This window comes from Eulemur rufifrons, chromosome 12 (assembly GCF_041146395.1).
Source record: "Eulemur rufifrons isolate Redbay chromosome 12, OSU_ERuf_1, whole genome shotgun sequence".
Classification (NCBI taxonomy): Eukaryota; Metazoa; Chordata; class Mammalia; order Primates; family Lemuridae; genus Eulemur; species Eulemur rufifrons.
Genome location: NC_090994.1, coordinates 7,800,745 through 7,828,409, shown reverse-complemented (window position 1 = coordinate 7,828,409; position 27,665 = coordinate 7,800,745). Strand labels below are relative to the sequence as shown.

The 27,665-nt window shown below is 51.2% G+C and overlaps 1 protein-coding gene across 1 annotated transcript in view; it reads left to right on the top strand.

The window, feature by feature from the left end:
• SLC25A37 (solute carrier family 25 member 37) overlaps nt 1-27,301 on the top strand; it is a 35,636-nt gene extending 8,335 nt beyond the window's left edge. The window contains exons 2-4 of the mRNA XM_069484846.1: nt 22,103-22,331; nt 24,311-24,367; nt 26,711-27,301. Of these exons, the coding sequence (XP_069340947.1) occupies nt 22,103-22,331; nt 24,311-24,367; nt 26,711-27,231 (807 nt within the window). The 3' untranslated portion in view covers nt 27,232-27,301. The remainder of the gene's footprint in view (nt 1-22,102; nt 22,332-24,310; nt 24,368-26,710) is intronic.
• The last annotated feature ends 364 nt before the right edge of the window (nt 27,302-27,665 follow it).

Sequence of the window (27,665 nt, the reverse complement as noted above, 5' to 3'; positions counted from 1 at the left end):
TCTCTGGTGTGTTCTCATTGCCAGCAGCAGCACCCGGCACACAGTAGGTGCGTGGCACACAGTAGGTGCGCAGTAAGCGCTTGGTGGATGATCTGCTGCGTTCATTGTGCAGATCAAGCGTAGCTGGTCCTGCTCACTCCAGCTTCCTGCTGGGCTGCAGTTTTCTCATCTGAAGTAGGGAAGAGTGATGGGACCGTCCTGCCTCCCTTGCGGGTCCGCGGACTGCGTTTAGTTAGAAAATCCAGCCAGGTGTGCAGGGAACACAGTTTGAGAAGGATAGAGGTGTCTGCAGTGCTAGGTCACGGCATGCATTCTCAGTCTGGGATTGTGTGTAAGGCAGGGTGAGGTGGTGGGAGGGAAAATCCAGCCCACGCTCCGTGGTGCAGCAGAGCCTGCCAGGGGCAAAGGGGCATCTACATCTCTGTGCAGTTCCCATCCGGCGTCTCTCCCCACCTATAGTCCTTCAGCTGTCCTGGTTGCCTTGCAAATAACATGCAAGACTGATACTCTTTCCCCTGCAGTCTTCCTCCGACTGGCCCACCAGAGCATAACAAGTAGAGATATTCTGTGAATATTGGTTGAATCAAGGAAAGTGTGGCTGTTTTAAAGAGATGCCCCCCCCCAAAAAAAGAAAGCTTTAAAACCTGCTATTAAATAAATGCCCGTTTTTGTTTTGTCTTGTCCTCTTTTTCTGCAGTAGAACCCAGCAAGCAGCAGCTACACCCTGTGAGGCTGTGCCTTTGGCCACTTGTTTCATTCTGCCTTTCCTGAGTGTCCTCTTTGCCAGGCACTGTGCTAGACACTGGGCTGCAAACATAAGAAGGCCTGGCTCCTGCTCCCGCAGCAAGCATGCTCTCTATAATTAGACCTGAGCCGAGGTGGCAGAACCGACTCCCTTTGGAGAGAAGCATCACTGTCTTGATGTGTACTTTCAGATGAGCTAAAAACACGGTCTGGGTTGTCTGGGCTCTGGGCTGCTCCAGCTGCTGCCGTCTTGAAGGTCCGAAGCCTGCAGGGCGCATCCTTCCAGTTTCTTTGACGGGCACTCCTGAATTGGCTCCTCCTGCTGTAGGAGACAGTGGTCCTCAGTTGTACTACCCCCTCCCGTCCTCTTCCTCACTCCTGTGGCTGTTAGTCATTCTGGAAACTCAGGTTGGCTCATGCAAGGTACCTTTGGAAACATCCCCCACCCTACTCGTAATCCCGGACAGTCCAGAGGGGGCGTTGTGTGGTCACTAAGAGGTGTTAAGGTTTCACATTCATGCTTTCTCTCTGAAGAGAAAACAAAACATGTTGAAATAGGGAGAAATCCCAGCAGCAGCGTGGTTGAAGCAAGAGTTGCATAACAGGTTTAGGAAATTTCTGGGCCGTTGTGGGTCAAGTTGAGTGGCTGCAGCTTTGTGTCACCTGGAGGACTTCCTCTGGGTCCACTGAGCCTCTGAATCCATCACAGGCATCCAGTGAGGGACTCAGAAAGCTCTAGGACCCTCAGGTCTGGCTGGCCGCGTGGTCTATGGTACCTTCTGCTGGTGAAAGCCCCCTGACCCCGTCTGTCTCTTCTTGTGCTGACAGCTTTTGTTCCCTGGCATGGCCAGAAAGGTGAATTTGAGATGCTGCTGTGAGTGGGGGCTTGGGAGGGGTGTGTGCATGTCAGAATTATGCCGGTGTTGAAGCCCCTGGAGAGGCCACCAAACTAGGGGGCAGGCCCCATGAATTTAAGTCCTGGTCCCTGCCAGTAACCAGCTCGGAAATCTTGGGCAAATCATTTCTCTGGGCTGGTTTTCTCCTCCTGAAACTAGACTAATATCATCTACTTTACCTTTTTGACAGGGCTATTGGGAAGCTTAGGTGAGATCACATTTGCAAATGGCTTTTGTAAACCTTAAAATGCTAAGCTAATGACAGGTTGTATCAGAGGCAATATGCTTACTGATTAGGGCTGTTCAGGTTAACAGCACAGACCCTGGGGCCAGACCGCCTGGAATGGCACCTGGTCAAGTTACTGAAACCTTTCTGTACCTTATTTTTCTCATCTGTAAAACGGGGATAATAACAGTATCCACCTCAGAGTGTTACTATGAGAATTAATTGAGATGATACACCTAGAGTGTTAAGAATAGCGCCAGGCACTTGATAAGCACTCAGTTAATATTAGCTTCTATTATTATTTGTAAAAGTGTTATTACTTGAATGCCTAGATATGTTTGTATATTGCCGTTGCAATTGTACAGTGCAGTATTTTTGTATCATTTTAACTTTTATTTGGTCATTTGATCCTCCTAGCTTTCCTTTGAAGGCGAGAAAAGGCACGTGTTGCTTCTCATTTCACATTTGAGAACGCCGAGCGTCAGAGAAATATCATGCCCCGGGACTCAGGCCGCCTTCTGCTACAGAGCTGGGGCGGGAGAAGTGAGGGAGGGAACGAGGCAGGAGCAAGTAAGTGGTTGTTCATGGCTTCATGGCAGCCGAGTGCTTGAGCCGGGTTCTGGGAGATGGAAGAGAAAGAGCTGGGATTGGGGGTGAAGCCCAGCTGCGGTCTTGGGAGGGAGGAACTGGAGTCCAGGGAGCACCAGCAGGAAATTGCGGCACTCTGAAAATATGGCACAGAATGCAGGGTGCTAGCGTATAGTTAGGAGTTCTTCAAGCACATACGTCAGTAAGGAGGAGATGATGACAAATGGTTATTGCCACGGGATATTTTTGGCTCTGTCTGGCTTCCCTCTCTGGAACAAATTGCAGCTGCTCTGGCACCTTCTCCTTTCGGCAGGGAGTTGGAGGTGCTCTCAGCATAGTGATTTGAATTCAGACTGGTCTGAGCATTCTTTTCCAGATCACAGTGTGAAAGTGACCTAGTGGGAAGAACAGTGTACATCATAGTTCCTTGGTCCACTAGGGCTGCAGTTTTCTTTTCTGACAAAGGAAAGAGTAACAGGGACCGTCCTGCCTCCCTTTTAGGCCCACTTACTGCATCTAGTAAGAACATACAGCCAGGTTTGCAGGGAACACAGTTTAGAAAGTATAAAGCTCTCTGCAGGTGCCAGGTCATGGTATTTATTATCAAACTGGGATCCTGTTAGAGGGGTAGAGTTAGCTCATTGGAATGGAAAATCCAGGCTCTCATTCCAGCACGACCGAGGATTCACTGCAGCTGCGTGGCCTTGGGCACTTAACCTCTCTCCTTACACAGTGTCTCCCATCTGTTGAGCAAAGATGGGGTGGCCATCTCTGCCGCCTCTTTGGCTGGCTTAGCGAGGAAGAGCCGAGTCCTACCCAGTGTGCTCAGACATACATTTTAAATTGGTAATGCAGGATGGGCGATGATAGCAGCAGTAACCAGCGGGCTGGGGAAGGACGAGGCCACCCTCAGGGAGGGCAGTGGCATGCCCAGGGCGTAGGGGTTCTCACTTCATATGCCCACTCTTGTTTTTCAGGGGAGTCTGTCTCCCTGAGCACCAGGCAGATGAGTCTGGGGACGTCGTGGGGAGGGGCGGGAAGGTGACTAATCACCCTGAAGCATGGCTGTGTGTGTTTGCTGATGCCTGGGTTCTTCCCCACCTTGGTCTTTCCCGTCTCTGTTTTCCTTGCTTGCTCAAGAGGAAAAGGAGGGAACACATAGGTGCCTTTGTCTCAGGGTCCCCACGGTGCCCACGTTGAGGGTTTTGCGGGCGCTTTGCCTTCCCTTGTGCAGGGCCTGGCTTTTAGAAGCGGAACGTGGAGGTTTGCAGCCTGCAGGAAGCTGGCCAGCCAGGCTTGCCGGGCAGCGGGACCCGCTGGGCACTGCCTCTGACTCACGCCGTGTCCTCCCCTCCCCTGCCTTCTCTGCCCTAATGTGGATTGTGGTGTCCCAGGGCTGTCAGGAGCCTGGGTTAAAGTTACTGGGTGGCTGGTTGATAATTAGATCCTAGGGGTCAGACCAGAGAGGCAGGGAAGCCCTCAAAGAAAAGAAGATGTGGCCAGTGTGTGTATATACACGGATGAGAGTGGAAGGGGTGAACTGAGGGTGTGTCTTGAACTGAAGAGTGAAGAAAGTTCCTTTCCTTAGTCACTGACTCTGTGGTTGGTTTGCTAAATGTTGGCTTGCCTTAGGCTGATTCCTATTCACGTTGCTGCCTAGGAAGATTCAAAAGGCATTTGTGAAAGTGTAACTTCATCCCCTGCTAGATTACAGTAAGTGCCGCATAATGATGTTTCGCTCAACAACGGACCCCATATATGACCGTGGCCCTATAAGATTATAATGGAGCCGAAAAATTCCTATTGCCTAGTGGTGTCCTAGCAACGTGTAATGTCACAGCCACACATTACTCTCGTGTTTGTGGTGATGCTCGTGTAAACAAACCTACTGCGCTGCCAGTCGTATAAAAGTCTAGCACATGCAATTATGTACAGTATATAATACTTCAGAATGATGATAAATGACTGTGATACTGTTCCATATATTTACTACTCTATACCTTTTATCATTATTTTAGAGTGTACTTCTACTTTTTAACACACAGTTAACTGTAAAACAGACTCAGGCGGTCTTTCAGGAGGTGTTACAGAAGAATCCAGAAGAAGGCATGGAGATAACAGCTCCGTGCACGTTACTGCCCCCAAAGACCTTCCAGTGGGACAAGATGTGGAGCTGGAAGACAGTGACATTGATGATCCTGACCCTATGTAGGCCTAGGCTAATGCGTGTGTTCGTGTCTTAATTTTTAACAAAAAAGTTTTAAAAGTAAAAATATACAAAATTTTAAAAACGGAAGAAAGCTTATTAGAATAAGGATATAAAGAAAGAAAATATTTTTGTGTAGCTGTATAATGTGTTTGTGTTTTAAGCTCCGTGTTATTATGAAAGGGTCAAAAAGTTAAAACAAATAAAAAGCTTACAAAGTAAAAACGTTATATTAAGCTAAAGCTAATTTAATATTGAAGAAAGAAATTGTCTTACAAATTTAGAGCAGCAAGTGTACTTTGTTTATAAAGTCTACAGCAGTGCACAGTGACGTCCTAGGCCTTCATGTTCACTCACCACTCACTGACTCAGCCAGAGCAACTTCCAGTCCTGCAAGCTCCATTCAGAGTAAGTGCCCCAGACAGGTGTACCATTTAAAAATGTTATCTTTTATACAATATTTCCATTGTGCTTTTTCTATATTTAGATTCCTCTAGGTGCACAAATACCATTGCACTGTAGTTGCCTACAGTAACGTGCCGTGCAGGTGTGCAGCCTAGGAGTGACGTGCTGGGCCACGTAGCTTAGGTGTGTAGTAAGCTGTACCGTCTAGGCTTGTGTAAGTGTGCTCTGTGTTCACACGACAATGACATAATCACCTAATGACATGTTTCTCAGAATGCTTCCCTGTCATAGGGCTATAATTAAGGGTGCCTGTGGGGTAAAACCGTGTGTGGGCAGGAGGCAGGAGGCTCGACGCAGCCCAGGTCTCTCCCCACCTGAGTCCCTATCTGGCAGGGAGGACAGATGTCCAGTGACTCATTCTTCTAAGGGGTGGCGAACTGTCCTCAGGGATCCTGAACCTCACGGAGAGGCATCAGGAAGGGCCCCCTGAAGATGTCGTATCTCAGTACCTATATCTAGACCTGGATGTTACAACAAAGCTATTCGCTCTGTCCCCTAGAATGTAACAGCCTGTTCCCCAGGTGCCTGGCCATCTCCAGGACGCCTGCACCCCACTGACACTCCGATTTGGGCCTTGCGACCACAGAATCAGCTGAGAAAGCGTCCGAGGTTTGGGGTTACCAGGCCGGGGAGCCGCCAGGCAGGACCAGTTTCGGCAGCTCCTCTTTTCCTCCCTGTTCTGAAATTTTGGTTCCCCCAAGGGCAGCCCAGCCTCCTCCCTGGGTGGGAACTTTCATTGCAGAGCTAGAGGCCCGAGAAGGGCGGAAACAGGAGGAGGAAGGGAGGATAAGCGGTCCTATCAAAGGCATTTTTGCTCAAAATTGGTTCATAATTAATGGGTGGCAGTCAGGGCCAGTGGAGCGGCAAGCAGATAAGTGGCTAAAGGTTAAATACAGTCACGTGTTATGTGAAGGTTTAGGGTTTGCCTGGGTGGCCTTTCCCAGCCAGGTCACAACTTGTAAGGTGAAGAGGGACTTGTCAGTGTAGGTGACAAGGAGCCTCACAGCACTGGGGCTTGCTCTAGAGACTCAGGTTTGTGTGTCATTCCTTGTCACTTTTTAAAGGTAACTGGAGGCCAGGTGTGGTGGCACCTGCCTGTAGTCCCAGGTGCTCGGGAGGCTGAGGCAGGAGAATCGCTTGAGCCAAGGAGTCAGAGGTTGCAGTGAGCTGTGATCAAGCCACTGCACTCCAGCTCAGGCGACAGAGGGAGACCCTATCTCTAAAATAAATAAATGAATGAATGTAACTGGATAGCTGGACATTTTTTCCTGTCCTCTCTCTTCCCTTTTAGCAGTCCTCTCGTGGATCCTCATATAAAATGCCAAGTGCTCAGTTAGCTGGGTTTGATAAAGGGCTTGGGACACACAGCTGCAAGACTTTCCTCCTAGTGTTTATAATAGTCCAGGGTGTAGACAGAAGCTCTCGGATCTCGCAGCTTCTGGAAGCTGAGTCCTGTTTCTCTAAGAGGCCAGTGCGGCGACACAGGCACCAACCTGCCAACCCAGTGCCACCTCTGTTTCTGTGTCCTTGGATTCCTCGACATAGGGAGTGTTCGTTGCTAGATCCGTTTGCTGGGTGTTTTGAAGGAGGACGTGTGTGGGCCTTTTTCAGTGTCCTTAGACAATGCAGAGCTGTCACCCAGAAGAAAGGATCGCAAAGATTGCGTGGGTTGCTGTGGAGCCTTAGAAAACGCCCTGTGGGGAAGAAGGGTTGTCTGCAAAAGGGTTAAAAACCCTAAAGTGTGCGTGAGACTGGATGTGTCTCTGTTAATGGATTTTTCCCCCCTGAATCTGGCTTTTCAGGCAGTAACTGAATTTTAATGTACGTGTATTTATGTAGGCCAAGAAGAGTGTAGTGTTAAATTCACTTACTTAGAAAATTACTGAAGGTTTATATTTAGTCCTTAGAGCTTCAAGAATATCAGCTCAGAAACTTATAATTATAAAAACAATATAACAATAAAGAATATATTTACAAGTTGAAATGAACTCCCGGCTACTTATTTTCTTCCCCCCAAAGTCAAGTTTCAGAAGGAGGTGGAGAAGGAGTTGAAACAGCAGTTTGCCATTATGGGATGGCATGTTAGCACAACCGTGGGTGGCAGCAGGCTCCGTTTACCCTTGGAATTAGTGCTTTTCTCCCCACCGACTTCTGAGAGTGGCCCGGCTGGTGACGCTTTGTCTGACCTTGGGTAAGAATTCTTGTTTTTCAGCTTCCGTTGAGTGTCTGTCTCTTCCAAGGATCTTTTGCATTTTCTGATCATCCAATCATAAGAACGTTTCTGAAATTCTCTTTCAGACCCTAAAAACCAAACGTTACTCCAAACCTGGGCTGCTTTAAATTGGAAACAGATTTCTGATCTCTGAGCAGCCAGAGTTTAAGGGGCAGGGAGAACCCCAGGGGTGTTTGTCTGTCCGGAGCTGGCCATTCGAGGTTGGCTTGGCTGGAGGGCGTGGAACGGGGATAGGAGAAGGAAGGCAAAGGCACATCTTCCCGTATTGACACACATAGAATGTTTATATTAACGTTTGCGCTTTAGAGTGAATTGTGCTTAGCTTGAAATGACCAGCCTCCCACCAACTAAGCAACCCTGGGAAAAACACTTAACTCGTCTGAGTCTCGATTTCTTCGTCTGTGAAATGGCAAGATTGAGCTAAAACTAAATGGTCTCTTGGGCAGTTTCCAGTTCTAAAATTTCCACTCCTTATTTACACGGGGCAGTACAACTTGTGGCTCCCTATTTCGGCTTTGCTTGTAACATGTAGACTCACAAGCACTTTTGCTTTGAAGAGGAATCCGGGAAGACCCTGCGTTGGAATTCGGCCAGAGGAGCGAGGGGCGGTGAGGAGCCAGCTGCCCACGTACCATTTCATGGCCCTGCTCGCCTCCACATTCCAGTGTGCCCGCCTGGAAATGACAGTTGATTTAATCTACTGGAAACCTCCAGGGACAACACTTCGAGACTGCAAACCGTTCACCCAGGCAATTCCAGAAATGCTGAATGGCCACAGCCCCGCCCGGGGTTCAAGGAGAGAAGTGTGGCAGATGCTTCTGGAAGGCCCTGTTTATAGCTCTCTGACTCCTTCCTGCCGGGACCTTTCACGAGTTCACTACCAGGAAGCTGAGTCATCCAGGGGTCAGCTGGCCTGGCCAAGGTCGCCCCGCACTGCCAGAGGCACAGACGGGGTGAGCCCAGACTGTTCGTTCCCGGGGAGTGTCTGTGGGACCGGCAGGGTCGGGGAGCTGGGGAGTCTCCCTGCATTTCCCCGGCACGGGGGTTCGCACTCCCTGTAGACGTCACAGTGAAAAACCTGCTCTTGTTTCCTTCACTTCATTTCTTCCCTCCTGTTCTTCTCCTTCATTCCTGAGTCCAAGGCAGGAGATCAGGACTGAACAGATGGGTAAAATGCCCTCTTTACACCGGCGTTCAGGGCTCAGCAGGGGCTCTGTGTCCCTACGCCTTGCTTCCTGGGGTGCAGCAGGCTTCAGGTGACACCGGCCTCCTCAGGGCCTCTGTCCCCATCCCACCGGCCCTACCTGTGCCCCAAGTCCCTCTTGCCTGAGCCTCACCTGCCTGACCCCTGTCAAGCCTTTAGTAGTCACTCCCAGGACCCCGCCCCAAATCGAAATCAGCTGCCCCGCATTTGTCCTCACGGCACCTTCTACTTTTGCTGCATGACATTCAGAGCTTGGAATTTTTTATTGTAGGCTTTTTAGTTTACTTTTTCCTTCCCCAACTAGACTGTAAACTCCTCGAAGGCCAGGATGACGCCTACTTCCTCATCCGGCAGCCCCTCAATGGCAGCCATTTAGGTGGTGGGTAGAACTTTCTGGTAGGATGATCCTGGGGTTTTACCGGCTAAGACTTATGCAGTCTGGGGTCTCACTCTCATCCGTGGTGGCAGTGTCCTCCTCTCACTTCTGGAATCCCGGCTCATCAGACGGTGCTGGTTTAAATTATACACCTGAGCTCCTTGTTTCCAGGGAGAGGGTTTCAGTCAGCATAAAATCTCGTCCGTGATTGAGGGCTTCTGCCGTTCCCTTCAGCATCCAATAAAACTTGCAAAAGCTTAGGAAATAATTTGTATGTATTGTCTAGCTTAGAGTTAGCAGGTGGGTCCCGGAGGCTGAGAGTTGCGTCTGCCAATTCTTTCCTCTGGAGTCTTTCCCCGAGACCCTTGGAGCAGCAAGCCTGGTGTTTCGTGCATCCTGCCATCTTTCCTCCTATGAAAGGTGAAAGGTGTGTGAAGAAAGAAAGAGAACAACCCCTCCAGCTGTGACTTGGCACCAGCCTGGTGCCAACTACATGTAAATCATCTCATGTCACAGAGATAATTTGATAGTGTTTGCGTAACATCTGGGGAATTTACCCTGCACCCCTTCTTTGGTCTGTAGCATCTCTGGGCACTGCAGCCAGCCCCAGTGGGGCTCATGCCCTCAGCTGGTACCCTGTGCAGTGGGCCCCAGAACCCAGGTCAGGTGCTTCGCACTGGGGGACCCAGATCCACAGCAAACAGAAGAATTTGGGGCTTAAAAAAACCTGCTTTGTACCTGGCTGTGGGTGAAATTTAGTCCAGCTCTGAATCGTTGGCAGTTTACTGAGCATGTGCTTTGGTGAGCATGGCGCTGGGTGCCAAGATGACATCCGTGAACGGCACTGCCCTTTCTTTACGGTTCTCTCTAGCTTGCCTGGGAGTCGGACACACAGACGCACCACCTGATGTAATTGTAAGTGGAGGAATGAGCAAGAGAAGGCTGGCGACAGGGCTGCTATAAAAATCCTTTCTTCTGTGCATAATAGGCTAATTGTGGGGCGTGCTTTGGAGGGTGTGGTCGCCACGAAGGGCGTGGAAGCTGGACTTGTACCACCTGGCAGGACCACATCCGACTTGGGAGAGGAACATGGGGCTTCTCGGGTGCCCGGCTCCCTGAACTGTCCAGTGTGGATAGCTGATGTCCAGATAGGTGAAGTGATTGCGCAGAAGTCCTTAGGGATTTGGTGGCAGAGCTGGACAGGAATTTAGGTCTTCTAACTCTTCGAACAGGGCTCTCTCTGTTTTATCATGCCCACACTTAGGTGCACAGTTTGGAGGATTGCCCCTGTTTGGTAAGGTGAGACACACCACTCGGTGTGAACATCGGTGCCCTGTAGCACCCAGAATCGGAGGGACCAGAGAGCCTGCCCACACCCATGGGCTGGGGAGGCCCAAGTCCTCTGGGGCAACCATGTAGCATGGGAGAGGGGGGCAGAACCCACCAAGGGCTTCCCTGCGCCCAGTCCAGCAGCTGAACTTGGCTGGCATCTGGGCTTTGCCCTGGGGCTAGTCACCCACAGTTCAGAGGGTAGCAAAGCTTGAGCAGGGGGAGGGCCTTTGCCCTGCCCAGCCCTGGCCCCAGACTTTAGCACTGGTCAAAGGCCCCTAGACCTTGCCCTTGGCTCTGAGCAGCCAGGCTAGGTGAGTGAGCACTTTTGTTTGGGACTCTCTAGGCCTGTGTAAACTGATACTAGTGATTCTCCCTGTCCCCTCCCCAGCCAGCTATCCAAATCTTCTTTGCTACGTAATCGGGATTAATTTAAGCACGCTGGTCTGTTCCTTTAGAAATGGTTAGTGAAGAAAGGTGCACTTGTGGGGCTCAGAGCCCCTTACGGGGCTGCCATGGATGAGTCCCCTTGCTCTGCCGGGCCTTGGTTTCCCTTCTGTTAAGAGGGGCCCTGGAGGGAAGGGCCGCTCGAGTGTCCTGCCACACTCTGGTGTCCGAGTGTGGCAATTACGAGTGAGTCTGCCCCGCCAGGGCTGATCCTGGAGGGCATCCTCCTCCTACGCAACTGGAATCTTCTGACGGCATCAGCAACAATGACGTCTTTCTAGGAATTTGCTGTTTATCCAAAAAGACAGAAATAAAAGCAACAGGCAGATGCACTCCAGACCCCATGGCAAGGGCTTTTCATTGTTTGCTGTAACGCTCACGGAGACTTTCGGAGGTTGGGGCCATCACGAGCCCTACTGGCAGACAGGGAACCAGGCTCCTAGAAGCGGTAACTTGGCCAAAGACACGGCCGTCTGGGAGGAGGCTGCAGAGCTGGGATTTAGATGTGGGGGAGGCCCCAGAGCCTGTTCTGCCGGCCTTGGACCTTCCTGGGGCTGTGTGTCCATTACAGAGGCCGCCTCACCTTTGTCAAACTGTACCGGTCAGAAGGGGTCAGGTAGGGTTTCATTTCTGTCCCTTCACTGGGAGGGTACAGGGACTGTGGCCTGGGGTTCCCAACACCAGTGCTCTGTGGCTGGTAGCTTCCTTCGGGGACCCTGGGGTCTATTGTGTGGTTTATGGTCATTTTATTCTGTAGTCTAATGCTGCGGTCCCCAATCCCTGGGCCACAGCTTTGTACCAGTCCTGTCCATGGTCTGCTAGGAAATGGGTGTCACATCACGACCTGAGCTGTGCCCACCCCCATGACCCCCCAGGGCCCTCCCCCATCCGTGGAAAAATTATCTTCCATGAAACAGGTCCCTGGTGCCAAAAAGGTTGGGGACTGCTGGTCTAATGGGATTCAATTCAAACCTGCAATGAAGTCCTTTGTGCCAAACAACCATTTATCAGCAAGCAGAAAAAAACACCCATACCTTCCAGCAAGACTAAGCTCGTTTTGGCTACAGTGGTTCTTAATGAGAAGGCAAGCCGTTTGCATTAACGTAGGTGGTGGTTTTCTTCGTGCCAGGCAGGGAACACACTGCAGCCTTTCTAAAAATATTTACAGTGAAGATAAACATCTGTTGAGCACCTACTTACTGTGCTGCACTAGGTGATTGATGCACTTAAGCTTGCTCCTTTATTCATCTCAGGAAGCAGGTGAGGAGGAGGAGGATTTTACGGATGAGGGGACTAAAGTTTAGGGAAGTGAAGTGACTCATCCAAGTTCATGCAGCGGTAAAATACAATAGGCTTTCGATGGGGAGGTGGGTGAAAATACAATAGGCTTTCGATGGGGAGGTGGGTGAGGACCAGGCCATCTTTGTGTCCTCAGGTGTGTGAGTGAATGCATAAACTTCACACTGGATCCTGCTGGCTTCCCTGCTGCCCCAGGGCACGTGCCCAGAAGGGTGGCTGCCCCCCTTGCTGAGAGGTCCCTCCTGGGTGTTTGACGCTCCCCCAGCCCAACCCAACCCCCTCCCTGTGGCCCGTGGCCCTTGGCCCTCTCATTAGTTAGTTTCCTCAACCAGAATGTAAGTGAGCATTTGGTGGGGAGTGTTGAACTAGGTTTCCTTCAGATTCTGTGATTGGGATATTTTGCAAAATACAGTGGAAGGCTGGTCAGACGGGCAGAGTCTGGGAATTGGGGGCTGGAGCCTGGGAGAGTATTAACTGTTTCCTCATTAGCAAAACAAAGTGGGGGGCGCTGGAGGGGTGGCAGAGCTCTGAAATCAGGGAAAGCTCACTGAGGCTGGGACTGCGGTGCTGCCCGGCTGCAATGGAGAGTCCAGGGGGGAATTTGTGAGCACCAGACAGGTGCCTGGATTCTGTCCCTCCCTCTCCCCGCACACAGTGCCTGTCCTGTTCTGGGGTGGGTTGATGTGCTTCTGCAGCACCTCGATGTGGACTCGGGTGTTAAATTCGTTCTCCCATGTGGCCTTTCGATGCTTCAGCGACTTCATGTATATGCCAGGAAGAGAAAACCCTTTGAGGAAGAGGCGTTTCTTGGGTCTGCCTCTGACGTCCTGCCCTTACTTGTCAGTGGGGTGTTTCTAAGCCACCCCCATATGGATGGGGCTGGCTGGGTCGCGGGAGGCCCTGGGTAGACCAGATGACTAGCAGTGGTTAAACTCCCTCCTGAAAGCAGCTTGGCTATTGGAATATTTCAGCGTGAGCCTTTGAATACTGACAAGCGCCAGGCTTCTGTCTGTCAGCATGCCTCCCTGCCTGTGACCTCAGCTGGTGAGTGCTTCAAGCTCCGTTCCAGGACAGAGAATGGGTTTGTGTGGAACCAGCTACTATTGCCCAGTCCTGATGGGACCAGTGGCTGAGCCGATGGCCAGGGTTGTGGACCAGAGTGAAGTCGTGTGGCCTCGTGGGGCTGGGCTGTTGACTGTGCCGGTAAGTGTACTGCTTGCAGCCTGGCACAGACAGAGCCCCCTGCGGCTGTGTGGACGTTAATTAAAAGGGAGGATTTAGGTGCCTTCAACATAGTCACGGCTGCTCCTTTTTCCCCAAGGACGGGCACATAGGAGGTGGCATACATGTGACTTAGTGTGGTCGTGGAAGCAGAGGTATCGGGGACAGAAGGGAAGTTAGAGCTCACCCGTGAGCCCTTAGTGTACCTACACTACGGGAGAGGTTTTGGAGCCCGACCACCTGGGTTCCAATCCTGCTTTTGACTTTGAGACCTTGAGGACAGTTGCTGTGCCCTCTGTGCCTCAGTTTCCCCGCTTGTAAAATGAGGCTTGCTAGCTGTAACTATTACCGTTTCTATTATTATAATTATTTTGTAAATAGAGGCACTGGGGTCTCAGAGAAGCAAGGTGATTTACCCAAGACCCACATAGTTGATTAGTGCGGGATGTGGGCCTAGAAAGAACTGTGACTCAGCCTCTGCCCCTCCAGCCCAGCGCTCTCCCCTCCCTTTCTGTCTCCCAGCGAGGTCACTCATTGTACCCATGAAATCCCAGCCCTGTTACCTGGCATCTTGGGAATTTGCCCCACCTGTATGGCAGAGAGAATTTAATCCTTTTGGGCGGGCCACAAAGTGGATGTTCTGAGTGTGTGCTGGGTACATCTCGCCTGTCCAGGCATGGATCCTTTCAGCCCTCCCTCCTTCTGCGGTACGACTGTCTAGAGAAGGGGAGAAGGCCAGGTTTGGCTCCTAGGGTCAAGCAATGTGGGACTGGCATCCTTTGGGCCACTGGTAAGGTGGCGAGCTGCTGCCCATGGGCAGAGAGGGAAACCTAAGTGGTGTGTAATGTTATGGTGGCCTTGCAAAGATGCAGCTTTGGAGAGAGAGCAGCCAGCCTGTCCAGTGGCCCAGTGGCGAGGGCTTCTGTTGCAGGGGCCTGCTGCCTTCTGCATCTTGGGGAGCCCATCTGTCTTGCTTACTGTGTGGCTTTGCAGAGCTCCTGTTCAATCGCTGTCATGTGCAGGACACCTGACTATAAAGTAAATTGCAAACTCTTTAGCAAGGTGCTCAGAGCCTTCCATGGCCCCGACATGCCTTTCTTCCAGCAAACATTTGAGGATCATCTAATGTTGCAGCTGCTCTCCTAAGGCCGGGGCTGCCTCTTCGCCCATATCTTGCTATTGTCTTTTTCTTTTCCAGTCAAAGTAACATGTGCACATAGTCACAAAATCAAATAGAACAGAAGGGATCGTAGCGGCAGCTCTATTTCTTGTGGCTTGACATCTGGTCCCTCTTTCTAGGTGCCACTCAGTTGGCCGCTCTTCTGGCTAGATGTGATCTGGGGTCTGGACCTTCACACTGCAGCCTGCCCTCCTGCGGCCTGTCCCAAGGGGAAGCTGGGCTTGGTGCCGTGACTTGGTTATCTCTGTCTAGGTGGACTTGGTATTTTCCACTGAATGCATGATGGAAACTCTTCACGGAGTCTTTTGTCCCTAGAAATAGCAGTGTCCCCTGATGCGTGCCCCAGTGGATCCCGAAGGTTCCAGGATATGTCTGGAGAGCATGAGTGACAGGTGGCAGGAATCCTTTGTGGTCCAGGCCCTGCACCTCAGAGGTGGCAGTTAACCAGGAGATTGACTGGTCTGTTCAGGACAAAAGTGACCTTCAAAAATTGGGACCCCTGTGGGATGTAAGTGAAAGGGCAGAAGAGCCTTTGTGGTTGTTCTCACATGTGTGAACCCACTGCCCCCACCCCAGCATCAGGGTGCCCAGAGTGCTGCAGGAAGCCTGGCCTTCCTCTAGGTGAGGCAGGGAAGTCTGTGTAGACTTGATCTAGCTGGACGAGTGTTTCCTGCCAAGTCTCAGCTCTCTGTTTTGACTGGTTTGCCTTTTCTGACTGATTTCCCAGTGAGCCGGCCCCTTCGCTTGCTTCAAAATAGGGGTTCTTAGTGGGGGCTTTTTAGAATAAGCTGGGGAGCTTTTCTCAGAATGTCTACACCTGGAGCTCCCTTGCACCACCCCTCCGTGGACTCTGATATGTGATCATGCACCTTCTCCACCTACCTTTTTTTTAGAGGCGGGCAATGACCACTTTCGGAGGAATCATTTTTCTCTTGCTGGTTTCTAAACTTTCAGAGGACCAAATTTTCCTTTTTATAAAATATACATATGTATGAATTTGTGTATATGTATAGATGTATGTATATTCTCTGTGTATGTATTTTTGCCAATTGGGAGATGTAAAAAAAAAAGATGATTTGGGATTTTGAACTTGTGAATCAACTTCTCGTGCTTCAGAGCTCTGCAAATGTCATGGCTCCCTTCAAGGACTATTTGCCCTGCTCCACTCTTGGCTCATGGCGGGCGGGAATGATGCTGGGCGATGTCTTTACACGGGTTTTCAGAGGCCCAGGGTGTGATTGTCGCAAGCCTGATTACGAGTCCGTCTTCCGCAGAGGAGCACAGGCGGGGAGCAGGTTCCGAGTCAGGAACGCTGGGAGTGGCGAAAGTTTTACTATGCGTGGTGCTCCTTGATGTGGTCTGGGTTTCTGCACTTGTGGCGTGTGCCTCCCGAGGATTCTGGAAGGTGAGACAGGGCTTTTCAAGGCCTGGATGGGGTTTGTGGCTTTACTCTGGAAGACAATCCTTTCCACAAAGCACTGTGCCAAAAAGCCTCTTCCTCCTGGTCTCCTGCCGTGGCGTTTCAGTGAGGAAGGACTCTGTACGAATGATCTCCTGGCTGTGGAGGGAGTTGGCCTTGTGTCTCGAGAGGGTCACCAGCACAGGGCTGCAGTGGCGGATGGGGCAGTGGGAGGACTGCTGGCCAGAGAGATGGTTGTAGGATGAGGCTTGGAAAATGGGCAGCGGGGTGCTGGGCTTGGCCCCACAGTCTGGCCGAGGCATTCTACCGTGGTTTGATTTAGCTTGGGAACAATTGGCGGACAGGATAAAAAACTTAACCAATTTGGTTTCTAATTGTGAGGCAGACACTGGGTGGCAGAGGCTAACATCATTTGGCATTTTTCTAGCACCTTCTAGGTGCCTGAACCATATTCCTTTGGGAGAAAGTCTGGAACGGAGATTGCTGGGCAGCCCCTGGAGCTCAGCCCTGGTCCCCTGTGCTGTTTGTCTGCTGCCCGGGCCCCCAATGCACCAGGTGCAGAGGGGACGTACAGCAAATGCTTTGGAATGAACAAAGGAGTAGATTCCGCATGATCTTCCGATTCCTAAAAGTGCCACGTGTACTTTGAACATGGGAAGTTTTTTCTTTTCAAGAAATCAACAAAGGATGGTTGGAAAATCGCCAGTGGCCCCCACATCAGGCAGGGAGTTGATGGCCGAGTGACAGGTGCTACAGGGCTGCTAGCATGTCCTCTGCAGGCTCCCCACTAGGCCCTCCTGCCCCCTTCTCTCTGCTTTTCTGGCCCGAGGCCTGGGTCCCAGGCTCCTGCTGGGGCCTCAGTTCCCCATGTGAAAAGGCAGGGGCTGGGCTGGGCCGGGTGCACTCTCCCTGGGGCCTGGTAGGCGTTACATGATCCTGGGCCAGCTCACCTGGGACAGAACACACATTTTCCACTGTCCCTCCTCCCTCCTCCCCTCCCTGAGAGAACTGGCCAGCAAGGCAGGCCTTCCCTGTTCTGTCATCTTCATGGAGAATTTGAGTAAGGGGCTGAGCCCTCGCTCCATCTGGCCTTGCTGGGAGTTTGTGGAGTGTCCCTGCCCTGGAGTCCCCCTACAGAGTGGTAGCTCTAGAGCTGGAGGGAACGTGCCCCGGTCCCGAAGCAAGTGGCATGGCCAGGCCAGAGACCCAGGTCTCCCGGTTTCTGGGAGAGAACACTTTCCACTACCTGTAAGTAGGCACAGAGGACACCTGTCTGCTCCTGGCTTGCCTCGGGGCTGCTCCCTGCTGACAGTTGTCTGTGGGGAGCTGGAGGGGTCTCCCTGACACCGGGATGTTCTCTGCACTTCCTGCGTCAAGGGCCCAGGTGCCCACTGACTACAGCTGTGTTTTCACAAGTGTGTCCTGCAAGGTGTAACTGATGGTTAAGTGAAAAAAGGCTTGCATCCAACACAAACTGCAGACGTCTAAGAAGTGCCTTGTAAAACCATGTTAAAGAGGTTTCTTTCCTGAAGGACTTCCCAGAGCCTTTAATATGCTAATGTGTGTTGTGAATTTCCAGGTGAAATGCAAACAGGGAAACTGATTGTAAGGAAAGGGGGAGAGTGGTACAGCTCAGTCTTGGGCAGGAACTGAAACCCGGACAGGAAAAGTGATTTGTGAAATTCTGTCTCTGTTTTCTTCCGCGTGTACGTGTGTGTGTGTGTGTGTGTGTGTGTGTGTTTATTTTTAATCTTTGTCCCCACTCTGTGCATCCTGATTTGTTCATTTCCTTTTTCTACCTTCCCACCCTCACTTCCTTTTTTTGGTATGTTAAAAATTGTAGTAAAGTATACGTAACAAAGTTTGCCGTCTTAAACATTTTTAAGTGTACAGTTCAGCGGTGTGAAGTACACTCTTACTGTTACTGCAGCCGTGACCACCGTCCGTCCACAGAACTCCTTTCACAAAACCCAAACTCCCGTTCCCATTAAACGCTAACCCTCCATCCGTCCCCTCCTCGCCCAGCCCCTGGCAACGCTCATCCCACGCTGCCTCCCCCAGGGGCCCCACGGCAGTGGGATCACACAGCATTTGTCTTTCGTGGCCGGCTCATTTCGCTTGGCAGTGTCCCTAAGGTTCATCCGTGCTGTAGCCTGTGTCAGAATTTCCCTTCCTTTTTAAAGGCTGCATAGTAGTCCCCTGTGCGGACAGACCACATTGTGTGTATGTCGTCACCTGGTGATGACACTCGGGTTGCTTCCACTCACCCCCTGACTTCTTCCCCCCTCTCTGATCCACAAGGGGGACAGAAAATGCCCAGCCCTCATTTTTACATGTTACCGGAAGAGTCACCGAAAATTTTAAAAAAGAGACTAGATTGATTCTGGGCGCTCCGGCTCTGGCCGCCTCTGCCTCACTTCCTAGCTGTGTACCTTCTGCCTTGTTGCTTCTCCTCCGAGGCTGCTGCCGGCAGATCCCTCCTGGGGTCTTCTCTGCACTGCGTTTCGGTGCCCTGTGCGGTCCGTGCCACCCTCCTCTTATCACACACTTTCCTGTCTCCCCATTGTCTTTCCCCCCTGTGTGCTGGTGCCCACCTCAAGTGGGTGCTCCGCGCAGGCAGGTGGAGGAAATGAAGGCACCGCAGGACAATTGAGGCTCTGGCCCGAAACTTGGCCTCTCTGGCTGGGGTGGGCCCAGAGGGGGCCTGACTGGGCCACTCGCCCCTGTCCAGAGTGCACATCATTAAATGGGCCTGGAGGACAGAGAATCCACTGAGGGTGTGAAGGTACCCAGTTATCCTTGTCATTTCCGTAGAGGGTGGTGCACTTGGTTCGGTAATTTGTATTCCAGCTGCCCCATCCGTAATTAAAGTGGTGGTGGGTGAGAAATCAATCCCACATTTCACTTTCAGTCTTGGTGTGGTGCCAGTTTCCACCTGGCTCATGTGAGCAGGTGCGTAAAGGAGAGACCCCCCTGATGACGTCACATATAGAAAGGGGGTGGGGTGGGGACAGTCACTGTTGACACCAGCCCTGCCAGGTGCTTCCCAATAGCTCCCTGGGGGCTATTCCAGCTGAGGATGGCTACAACCCAAGGCTAAGGAATGCACACCTAGGGCCTGCCCTGCTCTGCCCAGCAGATCACACCCAGGCTTGAGAAAGGGAGTGACACCTGGACTTGAACTTGACTTCGTACTGACAGGGAAGATCTACATCAGGGTGATGGCAAGGACAGCTAAGTCCAAGAAAGTCCACATTCAGGGGAGGTGGGCTGAGAGACACTCTGCCCCTTCACCCAGTTGGTATCCTAAGTTGCGTGTGTTCATCCATTCATTCCTTCAACAGATACGTCCTGGGCCCCCAGGGTGAGTGCATCGTGCGTGGCATTGGAGATCTGCCGTGAGTAAGAGACACGACCCGCCTCCGCGGGGCTTAGACCCTGCAAGGTCAGATACTAGAACCGTGCCGCTTGGCCTCTCGATGAGTCACCTTCATGTAGCTCCTCGGTGAAGCCTTTACTCAATAATGATGCTTTTAGACACGAATTGTCTCATTTAATGTTCTCAGCCATCTCTCAAATGGGGAAACTCAAGCTTAGATGAATAACTCACTTGCCCAGGGTCCCCCCATGAGTGATGGAGTCTGAATTCAGTCCCGGCTCTCTGGGATTCCCGGGCCTGGGATTTTGACCACCAGGTCGTACCACCGGCCGCATCACGCCCTTGCTTTGTGTCAGGGGCAATGATAAGAAAAAAGCCAGGTGAAATACGAAACTGTATTTGCTCTAAAACTTAAGTGATTTCAAATATCCTGAAGGAGCAGTTTCGCCGCCTCCTCCCCACCGTGAGCACCATGCGTTGTGTACCCTTCTTCATTTGGCCTGGCCAGCGGGCCACTCGGGAGCTAAGTGGCGGTGTCGTGACCACGATTCAGGTGCCCTCTTGATTCAGTTGCCCTCTTGGTTGGTGTATTCACTTGCTGCTTTGCCCTTGGTCTTGTTTGCTTATAATGTATCCTCTCATTAAATTGCATCAAATCCCTTTTGAAAAGTGTTAGAATAGCAATCAATGAAAAAGACAAAAAGGTGCAAGGGACACTGACCTGTCCATTCCCAGAGGTCACCCCCTCCCGGGACCCTGGAGCCCAGGTGTCCGGCGGCTGCCTTGGGTTAGGCCAGAGGATGTTGTCACCAGCCTGGGTGGGAAAAAGGGGGACAGTGGTGAGTTACTGATGAAGCTAAATCTAACTTAAAGAACAGTTTTGTAATCAGAGGTAGTCTTTTATTTTAAATATTAAAAATTCCCTTTCTTTTAGGAAATGATTGTAAGAGAGGGCGGTGGTGATTGTTGCTTGTACTGTTATTGTTTTTGTGTCCTTTCTTGGCAAAATAAAAAGTTGGCAACAGTGTGCCCATTTTCTGTGTGGTTTTAAGAGCTGGTGAAATCTGAAATCTGAAAATGACCATGAATTCAGGTCATTGGTCTCACCCTATTCCTCCGAGCCCTGGGGTACCTGGGGCTCTCTGTCCTGGGGGGTGAGGGGGAGCCCCGTGGGTCGGGGCAGGAGGCCTCTTTGTCCATTTTCAAGCAGAGAAGCCCTTTGTCCTTTTTAGTCACAGTGATCGGTTTTCTGTATGATTTTGTTTGGAGATGAAAGGATTTCCTCGCCAAAAGTTGGAGAGAGCCTGTCCTCTAGACTGTTTGGGGGAGCAGGGGAGTAGAAGGAAGGGAGGGAGGGAGGAAGGAAGAAAAGGGAGGGGGAGGAAGTGGAGGGAGGAAGGGGAGGAAGGAAGGGAGGAAGGGAGGGAGGAAGAGGAGGCAGGGAGGAAGGAAGGGAGGGAGGAGGGGGAGGAAAGAGAGGGAGGAAGGGAGGGAGGAAGAGGGGGCAGGGAGGGAGGAAGGGGAGGAAGGAAGGAGAGGAAGAAGAGGGAGGAAGGGGAGGGAGGAGGGGGAGGAAGGAGAGGGAAGAAGGGAGGAAGGAAAACCGGCAGGCTGGCTGCTGGTTTGGTAGGACTGAGCCAATGTGGGTTTTCTACTGGGCAAGTATTTCTTATGTGCTAGTCAGGGTTCTCCAGAGAATTAGAGCCAATAGGGTGGTGTGTGTGTGTAGAGAGAGAGAGAGAGAGAGGTCTCAAGCTCTACGTAAAGAGATGGCTATATCTAAGTCGAGATTGAGAGGCTTTGAGGGGTCGGCCCACATGATCGTGGGGGCCAAGGCCAGGACGTGCAGGCCAGGCGGGCAGGCTGGAGACCTAGGGAAGAGCTGGTGCCGCAGTTGAGTCCAAGCCCAGTCTGGAAATAACTCCTCCTTCCCTGGGGGACCTCAGCCTTTTTTTCCTCCGTGGTCTTCAACTGATGAGACGCGTCCCACCCACACAATGTTTATTGGAACAATGTGCTTTCCTCAAAGTCTGCCGATTTAAATGTTCATCTCTTCTAAAAAAAAAAAAAAAAAATACCTTCATAGAACCATCCAGACTGGTTTTTGATCAGATACCAGGACTGTGGACCAGCCAGACGGACCCATAAAAACAACCGTCTCGCTGCTCAAGTGCCTGTTGCACCTGGAATCACCGCAGGGGCAGCCGGGCCTCTGCCTCCAGGAGACCAGACTGCGCACGGGAAGAAATCGGGAGCGAGACCGTTTATATTTAAGCGCCAACTTATAAAAACAAACGTAAAACACATTTAGCGGTGATGGGGCGGGTGAGGGCTGGAGGATTCGGGGAGATTGCATGGTAGGGACTGAACGGGCGCTTTCAGAACACACAGGTTTTGGGTATGTGAGGACACAGAGGGCTCCAGAACCTGAGTGGGAACCACAGGATAATTCTGTGTCTATTTATCTAGGACTCCGAGTTGATAAAGGGTTTCGTTCACCTGGATCGTTTTGTTTGCTGCTTGCAGCAACCCTGTTTGTTTCTGAACTGAAGGCCCCGAGGCCCAGAGAGGTTAAGGGATTTGTCAGGGGCCACACAGCTTGCCAGTGGCAGGACTGGGGCTTCCTATCCCCTTTCTCCCTTTCCTGGGCATGATGATGAATATGTGAACGCGTGTGTCTGGGTGGGAGGGGACAGTGAGGGGCTGGGGCTTTGCTCCAAGAGGAAGAGAAGAACTATGTTTTTTTTTTTTTTTTTTTACCAGGAGATCGTGTGAAATTGTGAAAATCGACCATTTTCTCTCACTCTCTCTCTCCCTTTCTGGATCTTTCCCCCCTTTACTGTCCCCATTAACTGCCATGTTTTGTTTTCTCTTCCCACCCGCCCGCAGACACGAATGCAGAGCTTGAACCCCGACCCCAAAGCCCAGTACACCAGCATCTACGGAGCGCTCAGGAAGATCATGCGGACTGAAGGCGCCTGGAGGCCTCTGCGGGGCCTCAACGTGATGATGATGGGAGCGGGCCCGGCCCACGCCATGTATTTTGCCTGCTACGAAAACATGAAAAGGACTTTAAATGACGTTTTCAACCACCAGGGAAACAGCCACCTAGCCAACGGTATTTTGAAAGCAGTTTGTCTGCAGTTAGAAAGTTCTCTTCTTCAACGCGTCCTTCCCCGGGGTGTTCCTCCCTGTGACCCAGCGGCCTTACGCCTCGTCTTCGACACGCTCACGAATAAAGGACTCTAGAGTCGTGTGTGCACACACACACCCAGACACACGCACACAGGCTCACACACACGCTTGCTTTTTTTTCCCGTTTCCCCTACGCTTTCCGAAGCCTGGGGACACATCGGTGACAGAGGTGTTTTGGTTGGGTTTTCTTTTGCTTTTTCGTTTTTAGACTTTCAAAAGCAATTAATGATCAGACATAGCAAAAACCCTGAATAGAAAGAAAACTTTTGAATGCTGGATTGCCAAAAAAAAAAAAAAAAAAAAAAGTTATCTGGACAGCTTCTTTGAGACTATTTAAAAACTGGTACAACAGGTCTCTGCAACGCCAAGATCTAACTAAGCTTTAAAAGGTCAAGAAGTTTTATGGCTGACAAAGGACTCGCACCAGCAGCGCAGAAGGCCCTTCCCACCTTAAGCTTCGGGGGATTTGGGAGTTTTACCCCCGCTCTCTTGCGTTTGTCTGAGTTGCATCTCTCTGCGAGCAAGGGCTGGAATCAAGGGCTGGAATCGCGTTTTGTTTGGTTGTTTTGAGGGAGAGAGGCGGGGTGGGGGCTGCAAGTTGGCCAGCAGCTCTTACGTAAGGCATGTTCCAGTGAGCCAGGGCCGAGCGCTTCTGTCCTCTCGGGTGGGGTTGGCTTTCGTTGCTTTTTGTTTGGGTACGGAGTGGGAAAGCGTACTTATTTTGGCAAAATTCAGTTTTCAGCATTGGAGAGGTTAGATGCGATCAGCTGTAACTATTTCCCTTCTCTTTTGGTCCTACTCAAAAAGCATCCTTCCCCTCAGCAAACCTCGGAAGTAAGTGCGCCCGGCTGGCGTGCAGACATTTGTTTTGCTTTTTAAAAACTGTCCATGAGTGGCATTTATGGAGACGGTCCGTAAGAGCCACACCCCATGCTGCCCCCGAGTCCTCGACGCTGGGGCCCTCCTTTAGCTGAAACCGTCTCATGTGACGGTTTAGCCCCTCGAAAGGGGGTTGGCGGAGCCCATTTTATGCCCAGCTCTGCCCAGCGCTGTTTCAGCAGCGTTGCGGTACATGCTGTGGTTCCGTTTTGATCTTTCTGGGAATAATTACAAGTGTCTGTGCAGGGGGAGGGGGTAGTGTATGCATTTCTGAAGAGTTACCCTGGTGTTCCCACCTCCCAGTGGCAATTTTAATTACCGGGCAGTGTCACCGCAGAGGGAGGGACGCCAAAGCCAAAAGCAAAATTCCAGGCCCGATTCCGGCTTTTGAAGTTCCTGGTTCTTGAAGCCAGGCCTGACGAGACCCCCAGGCGGGGTCAGTCGTCCCCCAGTCGAGTCATAGCTTTGCCAACTGACCCTGGAAATCTACCAGATTCAGATCTTCCTGACTTCCTCCTCTCTTGCCCATTTTCTTAAAAATGCCTGGATTTGAACCAAGGAATTTTCTTAAAGATTTCTTTCTTTCCCCATCCCAGCTGTATATGTGCTATTATCTCCTTCGGTTGCCCCAGCTTAAGGTCAGAGTGAGTTAATGTGTGGACAATGGCAAAGGACGAGAGAGTAAAAATCTAGACAGTGGAAAAAGCCACGAAGCGTGGTTTCTGGGAACCACCCAGGGTTCGCAAGTCTAGCTTTTTTCCCAGGGTGGACTACAAGACAGAAAAGGAGGTTTCTGCAAGATTAAGATGTGCATGACTATGGCTTTGTTCATATTTCCCATTTTTTATCCTGTAGTTCCCTGATCGCTTTAGGGTTTTACGAGTCCGCGTTCACCTGGGTGGAGCTGGTAGTATATTTTGCTTCTTAGAAAGCCAAGTCGTAGGTCCCATCTGATTTTAGGTTCCAGGAACTTCCTGAGAACACCTGGTTTCAGAGGGTAATTTTCTGGAGTTTGTTTTGCAGGGATAGCTGGGAGTATGGCCACCCTGCTCCACGATGCAGTAATGAATCCAGCAGAAGGTAACGTTTCATGGTCCCAGGGAGGGGCAGTAGGGAATGGGCAGAGGGGCAGAAAACCAGTGGGGGGACAGGGAAATTGCTGGCCCCCCGTCAGAGCAAACAGGAAAATTGAATTCTTTACTATGTTATTTAAGGCCTCAAGAAGGGACACGAACATCTGAGTTTTATGGTATTTCTGTTCTCGTAAACAGAGCTTCTGGAAGCGCGGTGTCGGCATCTCCTGGCAGGTGTTAGAAATGCTAATTCTCAGGCCCCACCCCAGGCCTGTTGGGTCAGAGTCCTGGGGGTAGGGACCAGGAATCTGTTTTAACTAGCTTTCCTGGGGATTCTTTTGCATGCTTTTGCACTACTCTAAAACCCGTGTGTGCACGTGGGCATGTACACACACACACACACACACACACTGGCTCTTTATCAACTCTAGACAAATTTTGGGGGAACCTATCCAAGGCTGTTTATTAGGGCTTGTGTTCAATTTGCTTTTTAAAAAAATATTTGGAAGATTATGGAAAACTCCAAACATTTGCAGAGGCAGAGAGAGTAGTATTATGAACCCTTGTGTATCCATCACTGTGCTTCAGAAATTAACACTGGGCCATTTTGTTTTAGCTGTCTCTCCCCCCATTATCTTTTTTTTCTTTTGAATTTTGGGAGTATTAGAAAGCAAACCTCAGCTGTGCAGACGAGTTCTGTTAGCTTTCTATATATCGCAGCATCCTTAGCTGACCTGGATGTGACTAGTGAGTCCTTTCGGGCCTGGTGCCGGGCATGCCTTCAGATGGGCTGTTCGATACCTGGCAGGGGCTTTCGGTGAGGTGTGGATCTCTTTGTGCCTCTTTCCCCTGTCTAAAAATGGTCCCTTGCCAGAAGGGGGAACTGGAGAGAAAAGTTTCAACATTTTAAGTCTTGTGTTATGTAAGTTTGTCTATTTTTTGCCTTTGAAGGCTAAACCTTCTTGTTTGCTCTCAGCTACCTCCCATGTCCTAGCAGACAGGGGACTTGTTCTGGCCTTCAGGGCCCTGATGGGTCCGATGGGAGGTGGGGAGGGAGTGTCTGTCACCTGGGTGCTGAAGTTTCCCGGATGGACAGGTGGAGCCAGGCACTCGGCCCCACCCATTTGGGTTCCCTTATTGTATGTAGCAAGGACACACTGGGGGAACCGCACCTTTTCCGCTTTTTATTTAGAAAGGAGAGAGCTCAGAAAGACAGCCTATGTCCTGTTTTATTTTACACACATTATCCTTCTCAAGAGATGCGATGTCCTAAGTAAACTTACCTGCTTCATGGCTTGTCCTGTGGTGAACGAGGACACTGTGTGTGTTCTGGACAGAGTGCTTTGGGGCAGGAAAGAGGAGTTCTTAGGTGGTCGGGGAGAGGGGAGAGAAACACTTCTAGGAAGTAGTTCAGTGAAAAACTTGAAATCCCTAAATAAATACTCACTTACATAATATTACATATCTTGGGCTGCTTTTTTTATTTTTCTTAAAATTTTTTTTGGCAGTTCATACAGGGACCTGGTCAGTGACTAGTTCATCAGCCTGTTAACCAAGCAAGGTTTTGTTTATATTTTTTAAAGAGAGAAACATGAGGCTTAACTCCCCTCTCTCTCTCCTGTTCGTTACTGTTGATTTAAGGCCCTGGTTTCTCTGAAAATAAAGCCCGTTGTGAGTCTTCATTTGGCAATATGTGGGGGCCAGTAAAGCTCCGAGCCTCGGGAACCACAGTGAGCCTCACTTGCCTCTTGTCCTGTGAACCCCAGTTACTTTTGCATGAACAGAGCCAGGGTCTTCATGGGAGAGTGTCGTTGAGCTTGGGCAGACATAATTCTAGTGTCTGTTCCAGTCGTACCTGACACAGGAGCTAGAATCACTGTCAGAGGCACAGAACCCGAGCACAGAGAGGGGACTGGCTTCCAGTAGATGTGCTGGGGACAGCAGGGCAGGGGACAGGGTTCAGATTTGTGGTGGGTGTCGAAGCTTCCTGCCAGGGGCAGCCAGGAGCCAGGAGATCGGATCAGCTAATCTAGCTCGAAGTGGCTGCCTGGCTTGGGGACCCTTCTGCGAGATTCAGGCAGGAGAAACTTAAGGAAATAGCCACCTTCCTGGCACTGGGTCTCGGAGATAAAGTAGAATTTTAACGTGGGACTGGCTGGAGCTGGCTCCCCGTGGCTTCTCGGGCTGGGGCTGTGTGTGCTCGTTCCTTGTGGCCTGTGACCAGCATGTCTAACTTGCTTGTTTTCCTTTACGGCTCGGCTTCCCACCTCACTCCGACCTGGGGTGGGGCCAAACCCAACCCACTGCCCACTGCCCGCCCGCCTGGCCTGCCCTGCGGCCCCGACAACAGTCGTGAAGCAGCGATTGCAGATGTACAACTCGCAGCACCGCTCAGCCCTCAGCTGCATCCGCACGGTGTGGAGGACCGAGGGTTTGGGGGCCTTCTACCGGAGTTACACCACACAGCTGACCATGAACATTCCCTTCCAGTCCATCCACTTCATCACCTACGAGTTCCTGCAGGAGCAGGTCAACCCGCACCGGGGCTACAACCCGCAGTCCCACATCATCTCAGGCGGGCTGGCCGGGGCCCTCGCCGCGGCCGCCACGACCCCACTGGACGTCTGCAAGACCCTGCTCAACACTCAGGAGAACATGGCCCTGTCCCTGGCCAACGTCAGCGGCCGGCTGTCGGGCATGGCCAATGCTTTCCGGACGGTGTACCAGCTCAACGGCCTGGCCGGCTACTTCAAGGGCATCCAGGCACGCGTCATCTACCAGATGCCGTCCACGGCCATCTCCTGGTCTGTCTATGAGTTCTTCAAGTACTTCCTCACGAAGCACCAGCTGGAGAATCGAACTCCATACTAAAGGAACAGGCTATGGGAAGCGATTCCGGAATCTTTTATTCTTAACAGGCATTCTGTGCCTGCTTCTGCTCTCTCGGCCTCACACTTAGGTGATTTTTTGCAGGGTGCTGCCTGCTGCCTTAGAGAGAGGAGAGGGCGGGATGGCCGCCCACCAGGAGGCCGTCCGCAGGGACAGCCCAGGTGGCAGTGCACAGGCAGGACTGGGAAGGGGAGCGAGAAATTGCTTTTTCTCTTCCTCCCCGGGCGGAATGTAGCTTTTCTGCTTCACTGTGGCAATCTCCTCCCTAGATCCTTAGATCACACAGGAGGGAAGAAAATATGCAGTGACTGAAACCGTGAAAGAAAACAAAACAAAACAAAACATTTTATGTATATAAAAGTTCCATTACACAGTATAATATAGATGGATAATGTTTATCCTTTATTTTTCTATGG